At 44.2% G+C, this 17,543-nt stretch overlaps 1 protein-coding gene across 6 annotated transcripts in view; it reads right to left on the bottom strand.

The window, feature by feature from the left end:
- Nucleotides 1-17,019, bottom strand: part of MOB1B (MOB kinase activator 1B) — a 79,034-nt gene extending 62,015 nt beyond the window's left edge. For 2 of the 6 annotated variants that reach the window (XM_021938548.2, XM_017958781.3), the window contains exon 1: nt 16,770-17,019. Coding sequence is in view for 2 of the 6 variants with exons in the window: in XM_021938550.2 (XP_021794242.1) it covers nt 16,770-16,783 (14 nt within the window). In the remaining 4 variants the exon portion in view is untranslated. The remainder of the gene's footprint in view (nt 1-16,769) is intronic. The other 4 variants (XM_031664482.1, XM_021938550.2, XM_009206969.4 and 1 more) reach the window with 2 other exon arrangements.
- Nucleotides 17,020-17,543: the final 524 nt, after the last annotated feature.

Raw genomic sequence — 17,543 nt, 5'->3', positions numbered from 1 at the left:
TTAAATCAAATATTTTGTCAGAAAAGTGAAAAGCGTAATGTCTTTTATTTAGTTCATGTGACTTGAGTAATTTTTGGGAAATAAGGATGGTTTTAAAGATTATTGGTAAAATACGTCTTCAAAATGTAAATATGTGGTCTAAATTATGTTCAAATATTAGGTTTGTTAGATGCTTTAGGGTCATAAGCTGCTTCATTGGTTTTTGAAAATTGTTTAACTTGCCTGTTTTCCAGCTAGGTAAGCCTGGGGACATGTGGAGTTGGCCATACCCCTAGCTATGACTATATATCAAACCTTACTGAACATAACTCACTAGGTTCTACATTAAAATTAAAATTGCTAAGAGCTGCCATTATAACATGCAATTAAGACTACTAGAAACAGTTTTATAGCTGGGTGCAGTGGCTCACGCCTGCAATCCCAACACTGTGGGAGGCTGAGGCAGGCAGGTCACCTGAGGTCAGGAGTTCCAGACCAGCCTGGCCAACATGTGGAAACCCCGTCCCCACTAAAACTACAAAAATTAGCCTGGTGTGGTGGTGCGCACCTGTAGTCTAGGCTACTTGGGAGGCTGAGGGAGGAGAATCACTTGAACCCAGAAGGCAGAGGTTGCAGTGAGCCGAGATAGCGCCACTGCACTCCAGCCTGGGCAACAGAGCGAGACTCCATCTCAAAACAACAACAAAAAAAGAAACAGTCTTACATACAATGTGTGTAAGAACAGTAGAATGTGGGGGTTTTTTTGGTAAAAGGTTATAAAAGGTTTTTACTTCTTTAAAATTTCTGAGTCATCATTTTGGCAAAATAAATAATTTGCAGGAATCTGGAATTCCAAAAGCAAACTTCAGTTTCAAAATTGTCTTTCCTAATGCCTGGCTTTGTGGATGGATCAGAGGGCCCCCGAAAACATCCCGAAAAAAGGTAAACAGGATTATCTGACATGTTTAGGTACATGGGATTGCCAAAATTACGTTCAATCTTCTTTAGGATATATTTTTGTGAATAATATATGTTCCAAAATTGTATGGGATTTCTAAAATCCCAAAGTCTAAGTTTGGTTATTAAGTTATTGTAAACCACAGAAATAATCAAATTTCCTTGTATAAAGCTACTAACCCAAGTAAAACCAAAAAAAATTAAATATCAAGAAGATACTTTGTCCAATTTTCATTTTAAACCAACTGATACTGAAATTATTTAAGATAGTTTATCAATGCTTGATCCCACATTCCTGGGAAAATAATTAAAGCTTCAGATACATTTGGTCACCTGGTGGGCCACTTAAACATTTTATAAAGGGATTTCATTAAATTGTTATTTTCAATGCGTGTTTTCTGGTTGTATGAAAGTTTTCCCATGCAAGAGGACTGATGTTAAAACAGCAGATTATTATACTATAGTGTATTTTTACCAGGTAAAGAAAGCTTTTTATGGTTTGGATCTCCTGAGAACATCAGAAAAAGACTGTCCTTCCCATCCACACTACAACAAAACTTCGGGACCCTGAACTTTGGGTTCATAATCTCACAACTGAGAGGGCTCCCTCCATACTTTTGGAACTGTGCACCCATTTGAACCCTTGAGGTAAAGCTAACCAAGGAAATTTCTCCCAAGAAGAAGATGACATCCTTGATGTGAACAGTTTTTCCCCAAGTTCAGAAATTAAAACTTCTACTACCACGAAACTCTTATCTTTGAATGTTTTTCTTGCTTATGCATCTATGAACAACAGAAGAGGAAAAGGGGTCTGTTATGTACACTAATGGGATGTACTTTTATTTTTGAAGGAGTTTGCAGTCAGCCTTATACTTTGATAGATAAAAGATGAAGACCCAATGTAGGTAAGAAACTTTAATGGTACATACATTGCCTCATAATCAGTCAAAAACAAAACACTGGTTCACTACTCTTAAACCATATCATGGGTTAAAGAGAACACTGCCAGGAGGCCTTCACTGTTCTAAAAGGGCATCATTTGTTAGGTCCTTTTCCCATGGTTTAAAGTAAAAGAAGTAGTGATTAGAAATGTATCCCTCATAATAGACTCTATAGCAAATTCTACTGTAAAGGCTACAGTTACACAACAGACTTTAAATTCTCTTGTGAAAGTTATAATAGAATTGGCTGAACAGAGAAGTATGTGAATAGCTGCTGGCACTTCTGGCCTATGGAGAAATACATCAGTGGTAGGCCAGGCGCAGTGGCTCATGCCTGTAATCCCAGCAGTTTGAGAGATCAAGGCAGGTGGATTACCTGAGGTCAGGAGTTTGAGACCGGGCTGGCCAACATGGTGAAATCCCATCTCTACTAAAAATACAAAAACTTAACTGGGTGTGGTGGCACATGCCTGTAATCCCAGTCACTTGGGAGGCTGAGGCAGGAGAATTGCTTGAAATCTGGAAGGCAGAGGTTGCAGTGAGCCGAGATCATGCCATTGCACTCCAGCCTGGGCAACAAAGCAAGACTCTGTCTCCAAAAAAAAAAAGAAATTCAGTGGCAGGGGATTAACAAAGATTGCTTAGTCAAGTGAGTAAACTCTTTAGTTCATTTTTTGATCTATTTGATTTTAGGATGTTTGTTTTATGGGGATCTTGGGTAAGGAACTCTTGGTATTACCCTCCCAGTAGTCATAATAATAGTCTCTCTGGCGCACTGCATTCTCTCAAAGGTTTTAAATGCTAGCATGCAGCCATCTCTAGAATGTCATATGGTCTCTCTTCAACTGAAATAAGAGCTGAAAGAAATGTGTTACCATGAGGACACCATAACCTATGAATGACGTGCTGAGACCAGAAACCCAAAATAATGGTAACTGAGAGTAATGCTAAGGCCCTAAATTTTGGTCACACGCTCACCTAAGTGAGAACCTGACCAAAAAGGGGGAATTTTTTAAACAAAATTCTGGGAGGCCATTGTTTTGGACTAAGCTCATGCACGAGGCCCCAACAGACCAAACAAAACTAAAATGGAGTCGTTCGTGCTAAGACTTTAAGGAAACACATAGATTCTAGAATAGACCAGGTTTTGTTTTCTCTCCTTTAAACTCTGTAACAAACATTCCTGACAGCATTGGTACCCACCCTCTGAAGGCCCCATTAAATCTTTTAAACAAATTCACTTCCTCTCGCCTACCGAACACCAAACTTCAGATGATCATGCAATAAAGGTTCCAGCCAGTTCCAGGTGAAGACACCATCCCTGACCATCAAGGAGCTACCCTGCCTCCACTAGACAGAGCAGGGAGAGAGTTCCACAATCCCCAATAGGTAGGGACTATGCCTCAAGCCAGCATGAAACAAGCTATAGAAAAAAAAAAAAAAGACCAACAGTCCCTCTGCCTCCCATCAAGATTTCTCGGGATCACATCTCCCAGGGGCAGATGAGGTAGGAAAATAGGGTCTGGAGGCATGGAACATAAGGCCAATTCACACTTCAGCTATGACAGGAAATATCCTCTCCATGGGGTGTAGACCAAGTACATGACTTTGTAACTTTACTTCATTCTCTCCATTTACATAGGGTGTACCTGAACTAATGGAATCCTCTAAAAAGTATTTAACCTCCCTCACATAGGGCATACTCGAAGTAACTAATGGAATCCTCTAGAAGATATTTAAACTCCCCAAAAATCTGTAACGGGGCCCTTGAGCCCCCATGCTCAGGCCCGCTCCCACTGTGGTGTGTACTTTCAAGTTCAATAAATCCCGTCATGCCTTCCTTGTCTGTGGGTTTTGTCCAATTCTTTGTTCAAGATGCCAAGAACCTAGACACCCTCCACCAGTGACACTATTACCTAAATAATGCTTGTTTACCTTCAAACTCCTGCTTTTAAGTTGTAACCTCAGAATATCAAAATAGCACTAACACATACCATAACAAATCTATAGCAATTGGCTATGATTTAAATAATCATAAGTGGTTTATAAAAAATAACAGCTGCTAGCAATTATCATTGTTAAGATAATGATAATAACCTAAGTATCACTGTTGCACATAAGTCCAGTTGATTGAGCTAGGCCTTCTACATTCAGTATCCTCCCAACATTTCCGAAGCATTGATCCTAAACATAGGATTCATAGGAAAAAAACACATTACTGTCACACACGTACCACACACAACTGAATCTCAGACTGCTTTCATCTTTTATATTGCTACAGGAGGGGCCCACACAGCCCCAAGGAGAGGAGGTGGGGCAGTAACGGCACTATACAACAGCTTGGGCCCAGGCCAGAGAGGGTGGCCAGACAGGGTCAAGAGAACAGCTATAGTACAGGGACAGAGGAAACAACTATCTGAGAATGATCAGTCAAGTTTCTTACAACGAAGAAAAACACAGGAAAGGAGAAGGCTAGAATGAACCCTGTGCCACTGGCTTGCAACTGAAGTAGTGATGTGAACTCATTTAATATACACAGATAGATATAGATAAAAATAGTTGGATATAAGTGAATATATTTTTTAGTACGGTCCAATGAGACAGCCTGGGATCAGCAACACATCTGTAATCAGCATACCTACACCTAGATTTTGGTTTCTAAATATCGTTCTCCACTGAGCAGAACCAATGTCCTCAGATAAATGTCTATTTCCTGGACTGGGGAAGAAAAAGTATAAGATAAAAAATATTTTGTTGTGCCAGGAAGGAAGGAAGTGCTCAAAAGAGGATGGAAACAAGTTAAAGAAACATAGAAGCCAACTCGCTGAAGAACATGGGAATCCTTATATCCACACTGCCTTAGTCACTTTAGGCTGTTATAACAAAGTACCTCAGACTGCGTAACTTACAAGCAACAGAAATTTATTGCTCACAGTTAAAAAGATGGTATAGTTCAAGATCAAGTCACCAGCAGATTTGATGTGTGGTGAAGTCCTCATATATGGCTCCTTCCATATGTGCTCAAATGGTAGAAGGGCAAAGAGGCTAACATGTTTCCTCAGGCCTCTTTATCAGGGCACTAATACCATTATTGAGGGGTCTAGCCCTCCACCTGATCACCACCCAAAGGCTCTGTCTTCTAATACCATCACCTTGGTGATCACTTTCAACATACGAATTTTAGAGGGATACAAACATTCAGATCACAGCACACATTGGCATTAAAAAAAAAAAAAGAAGAAGAAGAGCAAATTCCTCCTTACAGTAAAATTACCAACTAATAAATTTAGAAGCAATGACAGAATTAGCACTTTGGCAATCATCATAGTAACAATTTAGACAAGAAACATCAATGAACACTAAAACTAGTGCGTGAAAACAGAATGAGGAATGGGAGAGCTACGTACTACCAAAATATCACCCCATAAAATATTAATAACAAAAAATAATAATAAGAACCTTATAGTGGAGAATCCTGGTAAACACATTAATCAAAGGATCAAAGTTAACACCACCAATAATGGACAAATAGACACTATATGCATCTGATAAGATGCAGTAAGAAAAATGCACATCACCTGGGCACAGTGGCTCACACCTATAATCCCAGCACTTTGGGAGGCCAAGGAGGAAGGATTGCTTGAGCCCAGGAGTTCGAGACCAGCCCTGGCAACATGGGCTGTCTCTATAAAAAATTTAAAAATTGGCCAGGCGCGGTGGCTCAAGCCTGTAATCCCAGCACTTTGGGAGGCCAAGACGGGCGGATCACAAGGTCAGGAGATCGAGACCATCCTGGCTAACACGGTGAAACCCCGTCTCTACTAAAAAATACAAAAAAACTAGCCGGGCGTGGTGACGGGCGCCTGTAGTCCCAGCTACTCGGGAGGCTGAGGCAGGAGAATGGCGTAAACCCGGGAGGCAGAGCTTGCAGTGAGCCGAGATTGCGCCACTGCACTCCAGCCTGGGTGACAGAGCGAGACTCCGTCTCAAAAAAAAAAAAAAAAGAAAAAAAAAATTTAAAAATTAGCAGGGTGTGGCAACACACACCTGTGGTCCCTGTTACTTGGGAGGCCAAGGTGGGAGGATTGCTTGAGCCTGGGAGATAGAGGCTACAGTGAGCCATGGTCGCACCACAGCATTCCAGCCTGGGCAACAGAGTGAGACTATCCCAAAAAATACATAGATACATACATACATACATATATATACACACACACACACACACAAACATACATAAGAAAAACTTACATGGCTTCTGTGATGTTGCTCAAATGCGTAACTCAAATGCACAAGGAAACATCAGAGAAACTCAAAGGGAGGAATGTTCTACAAAATGGCCTGTAATCCTCAAAAATGTAAAGGTCATGAAAGTCAAGGAAAGACTGACAAACTATTTCAGTTTGAAAAACACAGGCTGGGCCTGGTGGCTCACGCCTGTAATCTCAGCACTTTGGGAGGCCAAGGCCGGGCAAATTGCTGGAGCCCAGAAGTGCAAGACCTGCCTGGGCAATATGGCAGTATGGTGGGCAATATGGTGAAACCCCATCTCCACCAAAAAAAAAGATTAGCCGGGCGTGGTGGAACGTGCCTGTAGTCCCAGCTACTCAGGAGACTGAGATGGGAGGATCCCTTGAGCCCAGAAAGTCGAGGCTGCAGTGAGCTGAGATTGGGCCACTGCACTCCAGCTCGGCAGCAGAGCAAGACTCTGTAAGAAGAAAAGAAAAAAGAAAAACACTACAGACATATGTGGATGCAATACATGATTCATGACTGGATCCTTTTGCTGAAGATGACATTGTTAAAGCAACAGATGAAACTCAATGGGGTTTCTGGATAAGGAATACGTGGAGGTTCTTTACACTGTTCTTTGCAACTTTTCGGAAAGTTGAAAAATGCTTCAAAATTAAATTTAAGGCCAGGCATGGTGGCTCACGCCTGTAATCCCAGCACTTAAGGAGGCTGAGGCTGGTGGATCACCTGAGGACAAAGTTGAGACCAGCCTGGTCAACATGGTGAAACCCCATCTCTATTAAGAATACAAAAATTAGCCGGCCATGGTGGCGGGAGCCTGTAATCCCAGCTACTTGGGAGGCTGAAGTAGGTGAATTAACTGAACCCAGGAGGCAGAGAATGCAGTGAGCCGAGATCGTTACCACTGCATTCCAGCCTGGGAGACAGAGCGAGACTCCATCTCAAAAAAAAAACAAAAAACAAAAAATTAAATTTAAAAATCACTTCTGTAAATGAATGTATTTCACAGCTATACTTATACTAAAATGTGCTGTAAAAGACGGCCCTAAGGCTGGGCACGATGACTCACGCCTGTAATCCCAGCACTTTGGGAGGCTGAGGCAGGTAGATCACTTGAGGCCAGGAGTTCAAGACCAGCCTGGCCAACATGGTGAAACTCTGTCTCTGCTAAAAATACAAAAATGAGCTCGGCATGGTGGCAGGCGCCTGCAGTCCCAGCTACTCGGGAGGTTGAGGCGGGAGAATCACTTGAACCCAGGAGGCGGAGGTTGCAGTGAGTCGAGATCGTGGCATTGTGCCTGGGAGAGAGAAAGAGGCCCTGTCTCAAAAACAAAACAAAAAAAAAGATGGCCTTAGGTTGGTTAATATTAAACAAAAATGAAACATAGGAAGAAAAGGAGCGGTAAAGTTCTCTACAGGACTCAGTTTGACATTCCTAAGAGGTAGAACGGTTTCATATTTTTCAAGTAACATGTAGCTATTTTGCTTCAGTATCTCCTAATCAAATATACAGTTTAGAGAAGTGCTACATGTATTAGACATGTGCTTTCATATATCAGAAACTCCAAAAGTACAAAAACTGCAACTACACTTAGAGAAAGAAATCAATAACGGTAAAAGTAACTAAATGGCAATTATTTTGCACTCTGATATGTGAAGAAAAAAAAAAGCTACCTCGTATCAGATGATAAAAGTAAACTAAAGCCAGTCAGTACTGCAACTCCCAAAACTATAGTTCTTTCTGAAAAGATGACCATGTTCACTTCCACTCCCCATGTTCCCCTCAAAAATACAACATATTAAAAAGGATAACATATATTATATACAAAGATATTATATATACATATAACATATCTTTTTATATGTTGTATTAAATTATATATATTTAATAACGAAAAGAAAAAAGCAAAATAACCTTACAGAGGAGAATATATTAAAGGATATAATATATGATATCCTTTTTTATTGGGTTGTCAGATAAAAAACTGTAAGATAATACTTGGTCATCAGCCATTCAAAATGATGTTGCAGAAGTCTATTCTCTAGCATAAAAAAAATTTACAAGTAAAAAACCTGATCTATGTACAGTGGAAATCCATTTGTATATTTTTAAATACATACAAACAAAAAAGCAATAAAAAGATTCAGAAGAAATTAGCCAGGCACGGTGGCTCACGCCTGTAATTGCAGCACTTTGGGAGGCCAAGGCAGGCGGATCACAAGGTCAGGAGTTCGAGACCAGCCTGGCCAATATGGTGAAACCCCATGCCTACTAAAAGTACAAAAATTAATTAGCCGGGCGTGGTGGCGGGCGCCTGTAGTCCCAGCTGCTCTAGAGGCCGAGGCAGGAGAACTGCTTAAACCTGGGAGGCGGAGGTTGCAGTGAGCTGAGATCATTCCACTGCACTCCAACCTGGGTGACAGAGCGAGGCTCTGTTTCAAAACAAAAAAAAAAGATTCAGAAGTAGTTGTATCCCTAATACAAACAACAGTTGTCTCCAAAGGTGTGATTATGAATGATTTTTATTTTCTTCCTTTTCCTACCATTATTTAGTGATTTCTCCAACATGTATATTATTTTTACACTAAAGATAAAGGTTAAAAACACTTGAATATTATATTAATTTAAAAGTTACTATTTTATCTTCTACTAGTGTATTATTGGTGAATCTTAGAAAAGAGTCCCAGCAGCATGAGACAGTAACACCTGGTAACTGAAGACTTCTCTTAATAACAAGGCCTACTTGAATATCAGCTTGGAGAAAAAATATTTAGATAGATATACACACATATATACATACATGTACGTGTGTATATATGTATATACATGCATGTGTATGTGTGTATATACATCTACATATAGATATACATAGTTTTGTTAATTATAGATAAGATAGTATAAGGCAGGATCAGCTGGACGCAATGGCTCCCACCTATAATCCCAGCGCTTCGGGAGGCCGAGGCAGGCAGACTGCCTGAGGCCAGGAGTTCGAGACCAGCCTGGTCAACATGGCAAACCCCCATCTCTACTAAAAATACAAAAATTAGCTGGGCGTGGTGGTGCACACCTGTAGTCCCAGATACTCAGTAGGCTGAGGCAGGAGAGTCACTTGAACCCAGGAGACAGAGTTTGCAGTGAGTTGAGATCACGCCACTACACTGCAGACTGGGTGACAGAGCGAAACTCTGTCTCCAAAAAAAAAAGGCCGGGCGTGGCGGCTCATACCTGTAATCCCAGCACTTTGGGAGGCCGAGGTGGGTGGATCACCTGAGGTCAGGAGTTTGAGACCAGCATGGCCAACATGGTGAAAACCCTGTCTCTACTAAATATGGTGAAAACCCCATCTCTACTAACAAAAATTAGCCAGGCATGGTGGAGGGCACCTGTAATGGTGGAGGGAGCCTGTAATCCCAGCTACTTGGGAGGCCAAGGCAGGGAGAATTGCTTGAACTTGCAAGGCAGAGGTTGCAGTGAGCCAAGACTGCGCCACTGCACTCCAGCCTGGGTGACAGAGCAAGATTCCGTCTCAAAAAAAAAAAAAAAAAAAAGAAGTATTAAGACAGGATCTCTGGACCTAGACTTCCAGGACTCAAAATTCCAGCTACACTATTTACTGGCTATATGATTTTGATAAAATATGTAACCTCTCTGTGCTAGTTTCCTTATCTGTAAAACAGGATTCCTGCTAGTTACTGAACTGAGTTAACTATTTAAAACACTTTGTCCCTGGCACATAGTAAACATTCAATGAACTATTATTGGTTTTTTTTTTACATTTTCTTTTTAGAGGTAGGGTCTTGCTCAGTCACCCAGGCTAGAGTGTACTGGCGCAAGTATAGCTCACTATAACTCAAATTGGCTCAAGCCATCCTTCTGCCTCAACCTCCCAACGTGCTGGGATTACAAGCATGAGCTACAACGCCTGGCCTATTTGATTATTCTTTTAAATTATTAACTTTTTTTTAAAGGTGAGGCTGCTGAAGCATTAAAATCAGTTAAATAATTTGCCTGAAAACAAGATGTTGGCTTTTGGGGTTTGGAGGGAAGTGAGAGACAGAGAGAGAGACAGGGAGGCAGAGACAGACACATATAAACACATATAAACATAGCACTATCATGAGTCTCTTTTCCTAAACTGCTTTTTTTTTTTTTTTTTGACACGGAGTCTCGCTCTGTCGCTCAGGCTGGAGTGCAATGGCGCAATCTCGGCTCACTGCAACCTCCGTCTCCCAGGTTCAAACGATTCTCCTGCCTCAGCCTCCCAGGTAGCTGAGATTACAGGTGCCCGCCACTATGTCTAGCTATTTTTCGTATTTTTAGTAGAGACAGGGTTTCACCATGTTGGCCAGGCTGGTCTTGAACTCCTGACTTCATGATCCACCCACCTCTGCCTCCCAAAGTGCTGCTAAATTGCTAATCTTTTTTTTTTTTTAAAGATGAAGTCTCACTCTGCTGCCCAAGCTAGAGTGCGGTGGCATGATCTCGGCTCACTGCAACCTCCACCTCACGGGTTCAAGCGATTCTACTGCCTCAGCCTCCTGAGTAGCTGGGACTACAGGCACGTGCCACCTTGTCTGGCTAATTTTTTTGTACTTTTAGTAAAGAAAGGGTTTCACCATGTTGGTCAGGCTGGTCTCAAACTCCTGACCTCATGATCCAGCCGCCTCAGCCTCCGAAACTGCTGGGATTACAGACATGAGCCACCGCACCCGGCCTAAATTGCTCATCTTAAGAATGACAAATGGAAGGTATGTAGCACAGTGCTCAGTAAGTTATTTCCTTCCTTTTTTCCTTCCTTTCCCAATCCATCTGTTTCTTCCTGTACAGAAATAGACCTAGTTCAGCTTTCATTGTTGACATTAAAAAAAGAAAGAAAGAAAGAAGAAATTCACCTGGTTCAGTCATTCACATTCCCAAATCACCTTTCCTACAGACTTTCATTTATAAGTTAACTGTAGCCAGGTGTGGTAGCACGCACCTATAATCTCAGCTACTCTGGAGGTTGAGGTGGGAGGACTGCTTAAGCCTATGAGTTTGAGGCCAGCGCGGGCAACACAGTAAGACCCAGTCTCTTTTTAAATTATTTTTTAAGACTGAGTCTCACTCTGTCACCCAGGCTGGAGTGCAATGGTGCAATCCTGGCTCACTGAAGCTTCTGCCTCCTGGGTTCAAGCAATCCACCCACTTCAGCCTCACAAGCAGCTGAGCACCACCACCACCTGGCTAACGTTTTTGGTAGAGATGGGGGTTTTGCCATGTTACCCAGGCTGTTCTCAAAGTCTGGGGCTCAAGGTTCCACCCCCTCAGTCTCCCAAAGTGCTGGAGTTATAGGTGTGAGCCACCGCCCTTGGCTGACACTGTCTCTTAACAAGAAATAGTTAAATGTACTTGTTTTAACTCCATTCCAAATAAGTAGCCTTACATTAGGAAATTACACTTTGGTCTTTTCCAAGTCAAATTTTTTTTTCAGAATTCCATTAGTCAAAAGAGACCCATAACTTAAAAATGCTACAAACTCAGAGAACATGCAATATACTTTTTGAATGATTACTCAGAACTCACTTTTATCCTCAATTTCCCTGCCTTTCATATGCCTAAAATGTCAGGAAAGAAAAACCCCTACGTCAAAAGACCAATTGTCCCCAGGCCAATAATTAGCCACCAACCTGAAGTCGGTGATTTTTGCCTCTTTAGCTAAAAGTAGTACGCAGGCCATGTTACTAATAGACCCGTCAGCTCCAAAATTCTATGGCCTCTTGCACAAACATGAAGGTGAACAATTCACAGGCAAATTCTTGACTCAAAGATGTTTCCTCTGACTGTAATCTCCCACTTCCCCTTGTCTTCTTAGAGAGCTCCTGTTCACCTTCCATTAATTATCACCCACTTCTTTCATGAAACTTTCCTAAAGCCTAAGTAGAACAAATTGCTACACATACTTTGGGCCCCCATGATTGTACTGCATCTATCATAGATGACTATATACCATCCACCATCTCTGGAATCTCATATCTTCCTCAATGCCTGGTACACAGCAGGTGCTAAGGATGTGTTTAAAAGATTTGAGTCCACAAAATTAAATGAGGTCCCTGTGAAGTTTCCATATCTACCATGAGAGTTTAGCTTAATCTGAAGATACACAGAGGCCAACCTGCGGCACAACCAAAGCTCTGTCCCAGCCAGACCCACACACGGAGTGCAAATTTATCCTGAGAGTTTATACAAAAGCTACACAAAGGTATCATTCCTGCAGATGATCTGGGAACCCACTCTGGGGATTATCCTAATCTGTCTCAACTCCCTATTCAAAAATCTCTATACCCTGCTCTCCTTTGTTTCATGGCACTTACGACCTTCTGCCATACTACATGATTTATTGATGTTTAGTATTTACGGACACTTACCAGAACATAAGTCCCACCAATGCAGGGATTTTTTTCTCTTTTGTCACAAATGGTGCCCAACATCTACATCAGCGCCTGGCACAGCAATTTTGTTTTTTCTCTTTTTTTGAGATGGTCTCACTCTGTCGTACAGGCTGGAGTGCAGTGGCATAATCTTGGCCCACTGCAACCTCCGCCTCCTGGATTCAAGTGATTCTCCTAGTCAGTCTCCCATGTAGCTGGGATTACAGGCCTCCACCATCACGCCCAGCTAATTTTTTTATTTTTAGTAGACATGGGGTTTCATTTCTTGGTCAGGCTGGTCTCGAACTCCTGACCTCAAGTGATCCACCCACCTCGGCCTCCCAAAGTGCTGGGATTACAGGCCTGAGCCACGATGTCCCGCGACTGGCCTTTTTTTAAAGACAATGTCTCACTCTCTATGGGCCAGGCTGGAGTGCAGTGGCGTGATTATGTCTCACTACAGCCTTGATGTCTTCAATCTCCTCAGGCTCAGATGACCCTTCCACCTCAGCCCCCAGAGTAGCTGGGACTACAGGCTCACACTGCCACACACCTGGCTAATTTTTGTATTTTTGGGGTAGAAACAGAGTTTTGCCATGTTGTCCAGGCTGGTGTGGAACTCTGGGCTCAAGTGATCCGCCCACCTCAGCCTCCCAAAGTGTTGGAATTACAAGCAGGAGTCACCGCGCCCGGCCCACAGTGCGCCTTTTAAAAATCAGTAGTAATTCTTTCCTTCTATCTTAGAGCCCTCAAGAGTCATGAGTCACCACCTTTGCAGCCCTATCTTGCATTGCCCTTATTTCCTCTGCTTCATCCACTGATAGTAGGCTTCCCAGTAAGCTTTCAAGAATGGGAGGAAAATATTTGTATTTAACTCCTAAGCTGTAACTCTTTCCTTCTCTGCTCATCTGTTGGTAAAGAAATAGTATTCAGACGGCCAGGTGCGATGGCTCACACCTGTAATCTCAGCCCTTTGGAAGGCCAAGATGAGTGGATTGTTTGAGCCCAGGAGACCAGCCTGGGTGACATGGCAAAACCCTGACTCTACCGGAAAAAAAAAAAAAAAAATCAGCCAGGCATAGTGGCACATACCTGTGGTACCAGCTACTTGTGGTGGGGAGGGGGTTTCAGATGAAAGAATCACTGAGCCTGGGAAGTCAAAGCTACACTGATTGAGCTGTGACCACGCCACTGCACTCCATCCTGGGCAACAGAGTGAGCTCGTCTCAAAAAAAACAAAAAACAAAAAAAACAGTATTCAGACAGTTATACCAAATAACAAACAGATGAAATAACCAAAGCTTTGTTCTTTCACTTCCAATAATAATCATTTCTATGTGGTATTCACTTTGTATTTTTAATTGATGGTGGGCAAAGACCAAAAGTAAAAATGAATTAACTTTTCTGATTGTGAAGCACATGGGCTAAATAGGTTGAGAATATATCAAATGCTAGATAGATGTAACCTAACTGGAAAATTGTGCTCCAAACGGTGCAAATGCTCTACGGCGCTATATACATTAGTTACAGCAAGATTTCTTTTGTAGTTACTAACCTTCAGGAGAAATGAACTAATCTATCACACTTCTGAATCTATATTAAACACTGAGCCATGTAAAAATAGGACACTACTGTATTTGTATTCAAAAAATAGCATCAGAACCTTCTCCATCCCCTAGTTTCAGCCAAATATGGCTCTCCCCTGCTTTAACCAATTTTTTTTTTTTTTTTTTTGAGATGGAGTCTCGCTCTGTCACCCAGGCTGAAGTGCAGTGGCACGATCTCATCTCACTTCAACCTCTACCTCCCGGGTTCAAGTGATCCTCCTGTCTCCGCCTCCCGAGTAGCTGGGATTACCAGCACGCCACCTCACCCAGCTAATTTTTGTATTTTTAGTAGAGATGGGGTTTCACCATATTGGCCAGGCTGATCTCGAACTCCTGACCTGATGAACTGCCCGCCTTGGCCTCCCAAAGTGCTGGGATTACAGGCGTCAGCCACCGTGCCCGGCCTTGCTTTAACCAATTTAGCTTACTAGACACAAGCCCATCAGCAGTAGTCATGGACATCATCTACAGCGCTATTTTGAATACAGCTTCTAAATTCTTGAAAAAAAACATTAGCAATGTAAAATTAAGCTCAAGACGAGAAGCTTCAAGCTGAGATGCTTGAATATGGTGATTAGAACTAAAACAAGAAACTGCCCAGGCGCGGTGGCTCACGTCTGTAATCCCAGCATTTTGGGAGATCGAGGCGGACAGATCACTTGAAGTCAGGAGTTCGAGACCAGCCTGGCCAACATGGTGAAACCCCCATCTCTACTAAAAAATACAAAAATTAGCCAGGCGTGGTGGCGCCGGCCTGTAGTGCCAGCTACTTAGGAGGCTAAGGCAGGAGAACCGCTTGAACCCGGCAGGCGGAGGTTGCAGTGAGCCGAGATCACGCCACCACACACTCCATTCTGGATGACAGAGCAGAGACTCCGTTTCAAAAAAAAAAAAAAAAGAAAATTAGAATTAAAATAGGAAACAAGGACTTTTTTATAAAGTCACCCAGTCCTGTCATCTAGCCCTATGTCAATCTGACAAACTCAGAATCAACTTCTAGGAGGAGCCTAAGAAATCCCTTTCACAGTATAAACGTTTTAGGCAAGTTAACACATGCCGGGTCCCCTATGCATATTGGAAATAGCAAGTCTGCCCCTAGGTCAGCCTTCTGTGATTGTTCAGTTTTGCTTAAACACCCTAAAAAAAAAATTCTAGATGTAAGCATGTGAAAATAAGGGTGAACTGGCAGGGCGCGGTGGCTCCCGCCTATAATCCCAGCACTTTGGGAGGCCGAGGCAGGTGGATCACGAGGTCAGGAAATCAAGACCATCCCGGCGAACATGGTGAAACCCCGTTTCGGGCGTGGTGGCGGGTGCCTGCAGTCCCAGCTACTCGGGAGGCTGAGGCGTGAACCCAGGAGGCGGAGCTTGCAGTGAGCCGAGACCACACTACTGCACTCCAGCCTGGGCGACAGAGCGAGACTCCATCTCAAAAAAAAAAAAAAAGAAGGGTGAATTAAATTCTCAGTATTCAGACGTCAATATAATAACTAAAAATTATTAGTCAAGGAAAGAAAGGAAATCATAAGAAAATAATCTTTAAATGCTAATTTCTCCACAACAGTAAAAGAGTATATATGGGACGAGTTTCAACCTCTGAGTTTTTATTAGTTTTCTAAACACAGACTAAACATGGAATGAGTGCATCACAACGAAGCCTTCAAAGGAGTTATTCCTCAGGGTGTAACCCCTGTTTTCAGACGACCTGAGGCTTATCTACTGCCTCCATATCCACATGTGGCCATCCCATCCTTCTGCCCTTCCCTCTCCACGTTCCCCCCACTCGTCTGGAACAAACGATAAGTAAGTGAAATAATGACCAGCACTAAATATGACGCCAAAGTTGGCATTTACAAATGATTTTCCAAACAACTCCCCAGAGGACCTAATCAACCTAGCAGGGTACACTATCCAAAACCTATTTGCTGGTTGTCTAAAAAGATAAAACTCGTCTTCTTCAGGAAAGTACTCTGGCAAGAAGGGCGCCTCGAGGAAGCAAGGAGGCGGCTCCAGACCCCTTTCCTGGGGACCCCAGTCTGTGTCCAAGGGATCCCGACCCGCAAGCAGCCTTGTTTCAGTGTTACAAGTACAGAACTTGTCATCCCAACTTCCCAGCCCTAAGACGAGAGAGGAAGTTAAAAGGGTCCTGGGATGACGGGGGAAAGTACGACAGTCTATCTTCTGTGCTTGGGACCCAGAAAAGAGCATTGGGCAGCCGCGACGGAGCCCTTCGACCGGGCACTGGTTGGATATGGGTTGTGCAGGACAGTGGGAGATACCCACGAGAAGCGCGCAAACAAGCCCAGGAATGCGAGCGAGGGCAGAGACGGGGGTGATGAAGGAATCCAGGCGCTGGCCCCGGGGTGTGCCAGGGGGAAAGAACCTCCTCAGGGCTGGAGGAGCCCACGCGTACTCGAAGCCCGATGGGGAGGCGGTGGTTAGACTAGTTGGAGCGCTCCGCGCAGTCCCGGGGCCCCGCTTGGTGGTGACGCCCGGCCCGGGCAGCGCGGGGCCAGGAGGGTGGGGACGAGGGTGGGCGGCGAACGCCGGGCGGAAGGCAGCGGGCAGCGGGCGGGGGCCCAGGTCCACCCGAACAAAGCCGGCGCGTGCGGGGCCTGGCTACTCACAACAAGAAGCTCATGTTGGCCGCGGTGCAGGCTGCAGGCTCGGCGGTTGCGAGGCCTCGGAGCGGCGTCGGCCAGGAAAGGAGAGAAAACGCAAATGGAACAGGAGACAGGGAGACGGAGGAGGAGGTGCGGAGACCTGGTTGCTCGGTGGCCGCAACTAGTTCGGCTCAGCTAGTTCCAATGGCAGGCGGAGGGGGCGGAAGTGGGTAGCGCTCGTCTTGAATCACTCCAGGGGAGGGGAAGGAAAGGGAGGCGGGGCAGGGCTGCAGGCTCTCCGCGCGCCCCTCCCCAGCTCCCGGCCGCCCCCACCTCACGAGCTCTCGCGATAGCGGTGCAAGCCCACCCCTCCCGTCTGGCTGCGGCCTGGGGTCCCTCACCTGCTGGTCCTCTCTGCTGCCAGGGACCACGCCCAGCGTGTGCGCAGGGGCCGCCCGGCCCCCGTCTACCCGGTTAGGGGGTCGTGGCAGAGCGCTGGGAGACGCTCAGCTGGGCTCCGGAGGTTAGGGGAGAAGTGGGCTTCCGCTCCGAGATGTCAGGGTCCCGCAGTGAGGGATGGAATTACCACGGAGTTAGGCCCACAGTGAGTGCCCGGCCAAGGGCGGTGAAAGGTGATGGCATCTTGCTCTGCTACCACTTAAAAACAGGAGGGAGTTTCATCAGGTTGGAATGGCTTGGAGGAAAGGGATCAAATGGGTTTTCAAGGTCTCTGTCTTTTTATAGTAATATTTGTAAACCCTGAACTAGGGGAAGGTCAGGGTCCGTGACTACCTGAAC

The sequence above is a fragment of the Papio anubis genome, chromosome 3 (assembly GCF_008728515.1).
Source record: "Papio anubis isolate 15944 chromosome 3, Panubis1.0, whole genome shotgun sequence".
Classification (NCBI taxonomy): domain Eukaryota; kingdom Metazoa; phylum Chordata; class Mammalia; order Primates; family Cercopithecidae; genus Papio; species Papio anubis.
Note: the sequence above shows the minus strand (reverse complement) of the source record. Positions and strands in the feature narration are given on the sequence as shown.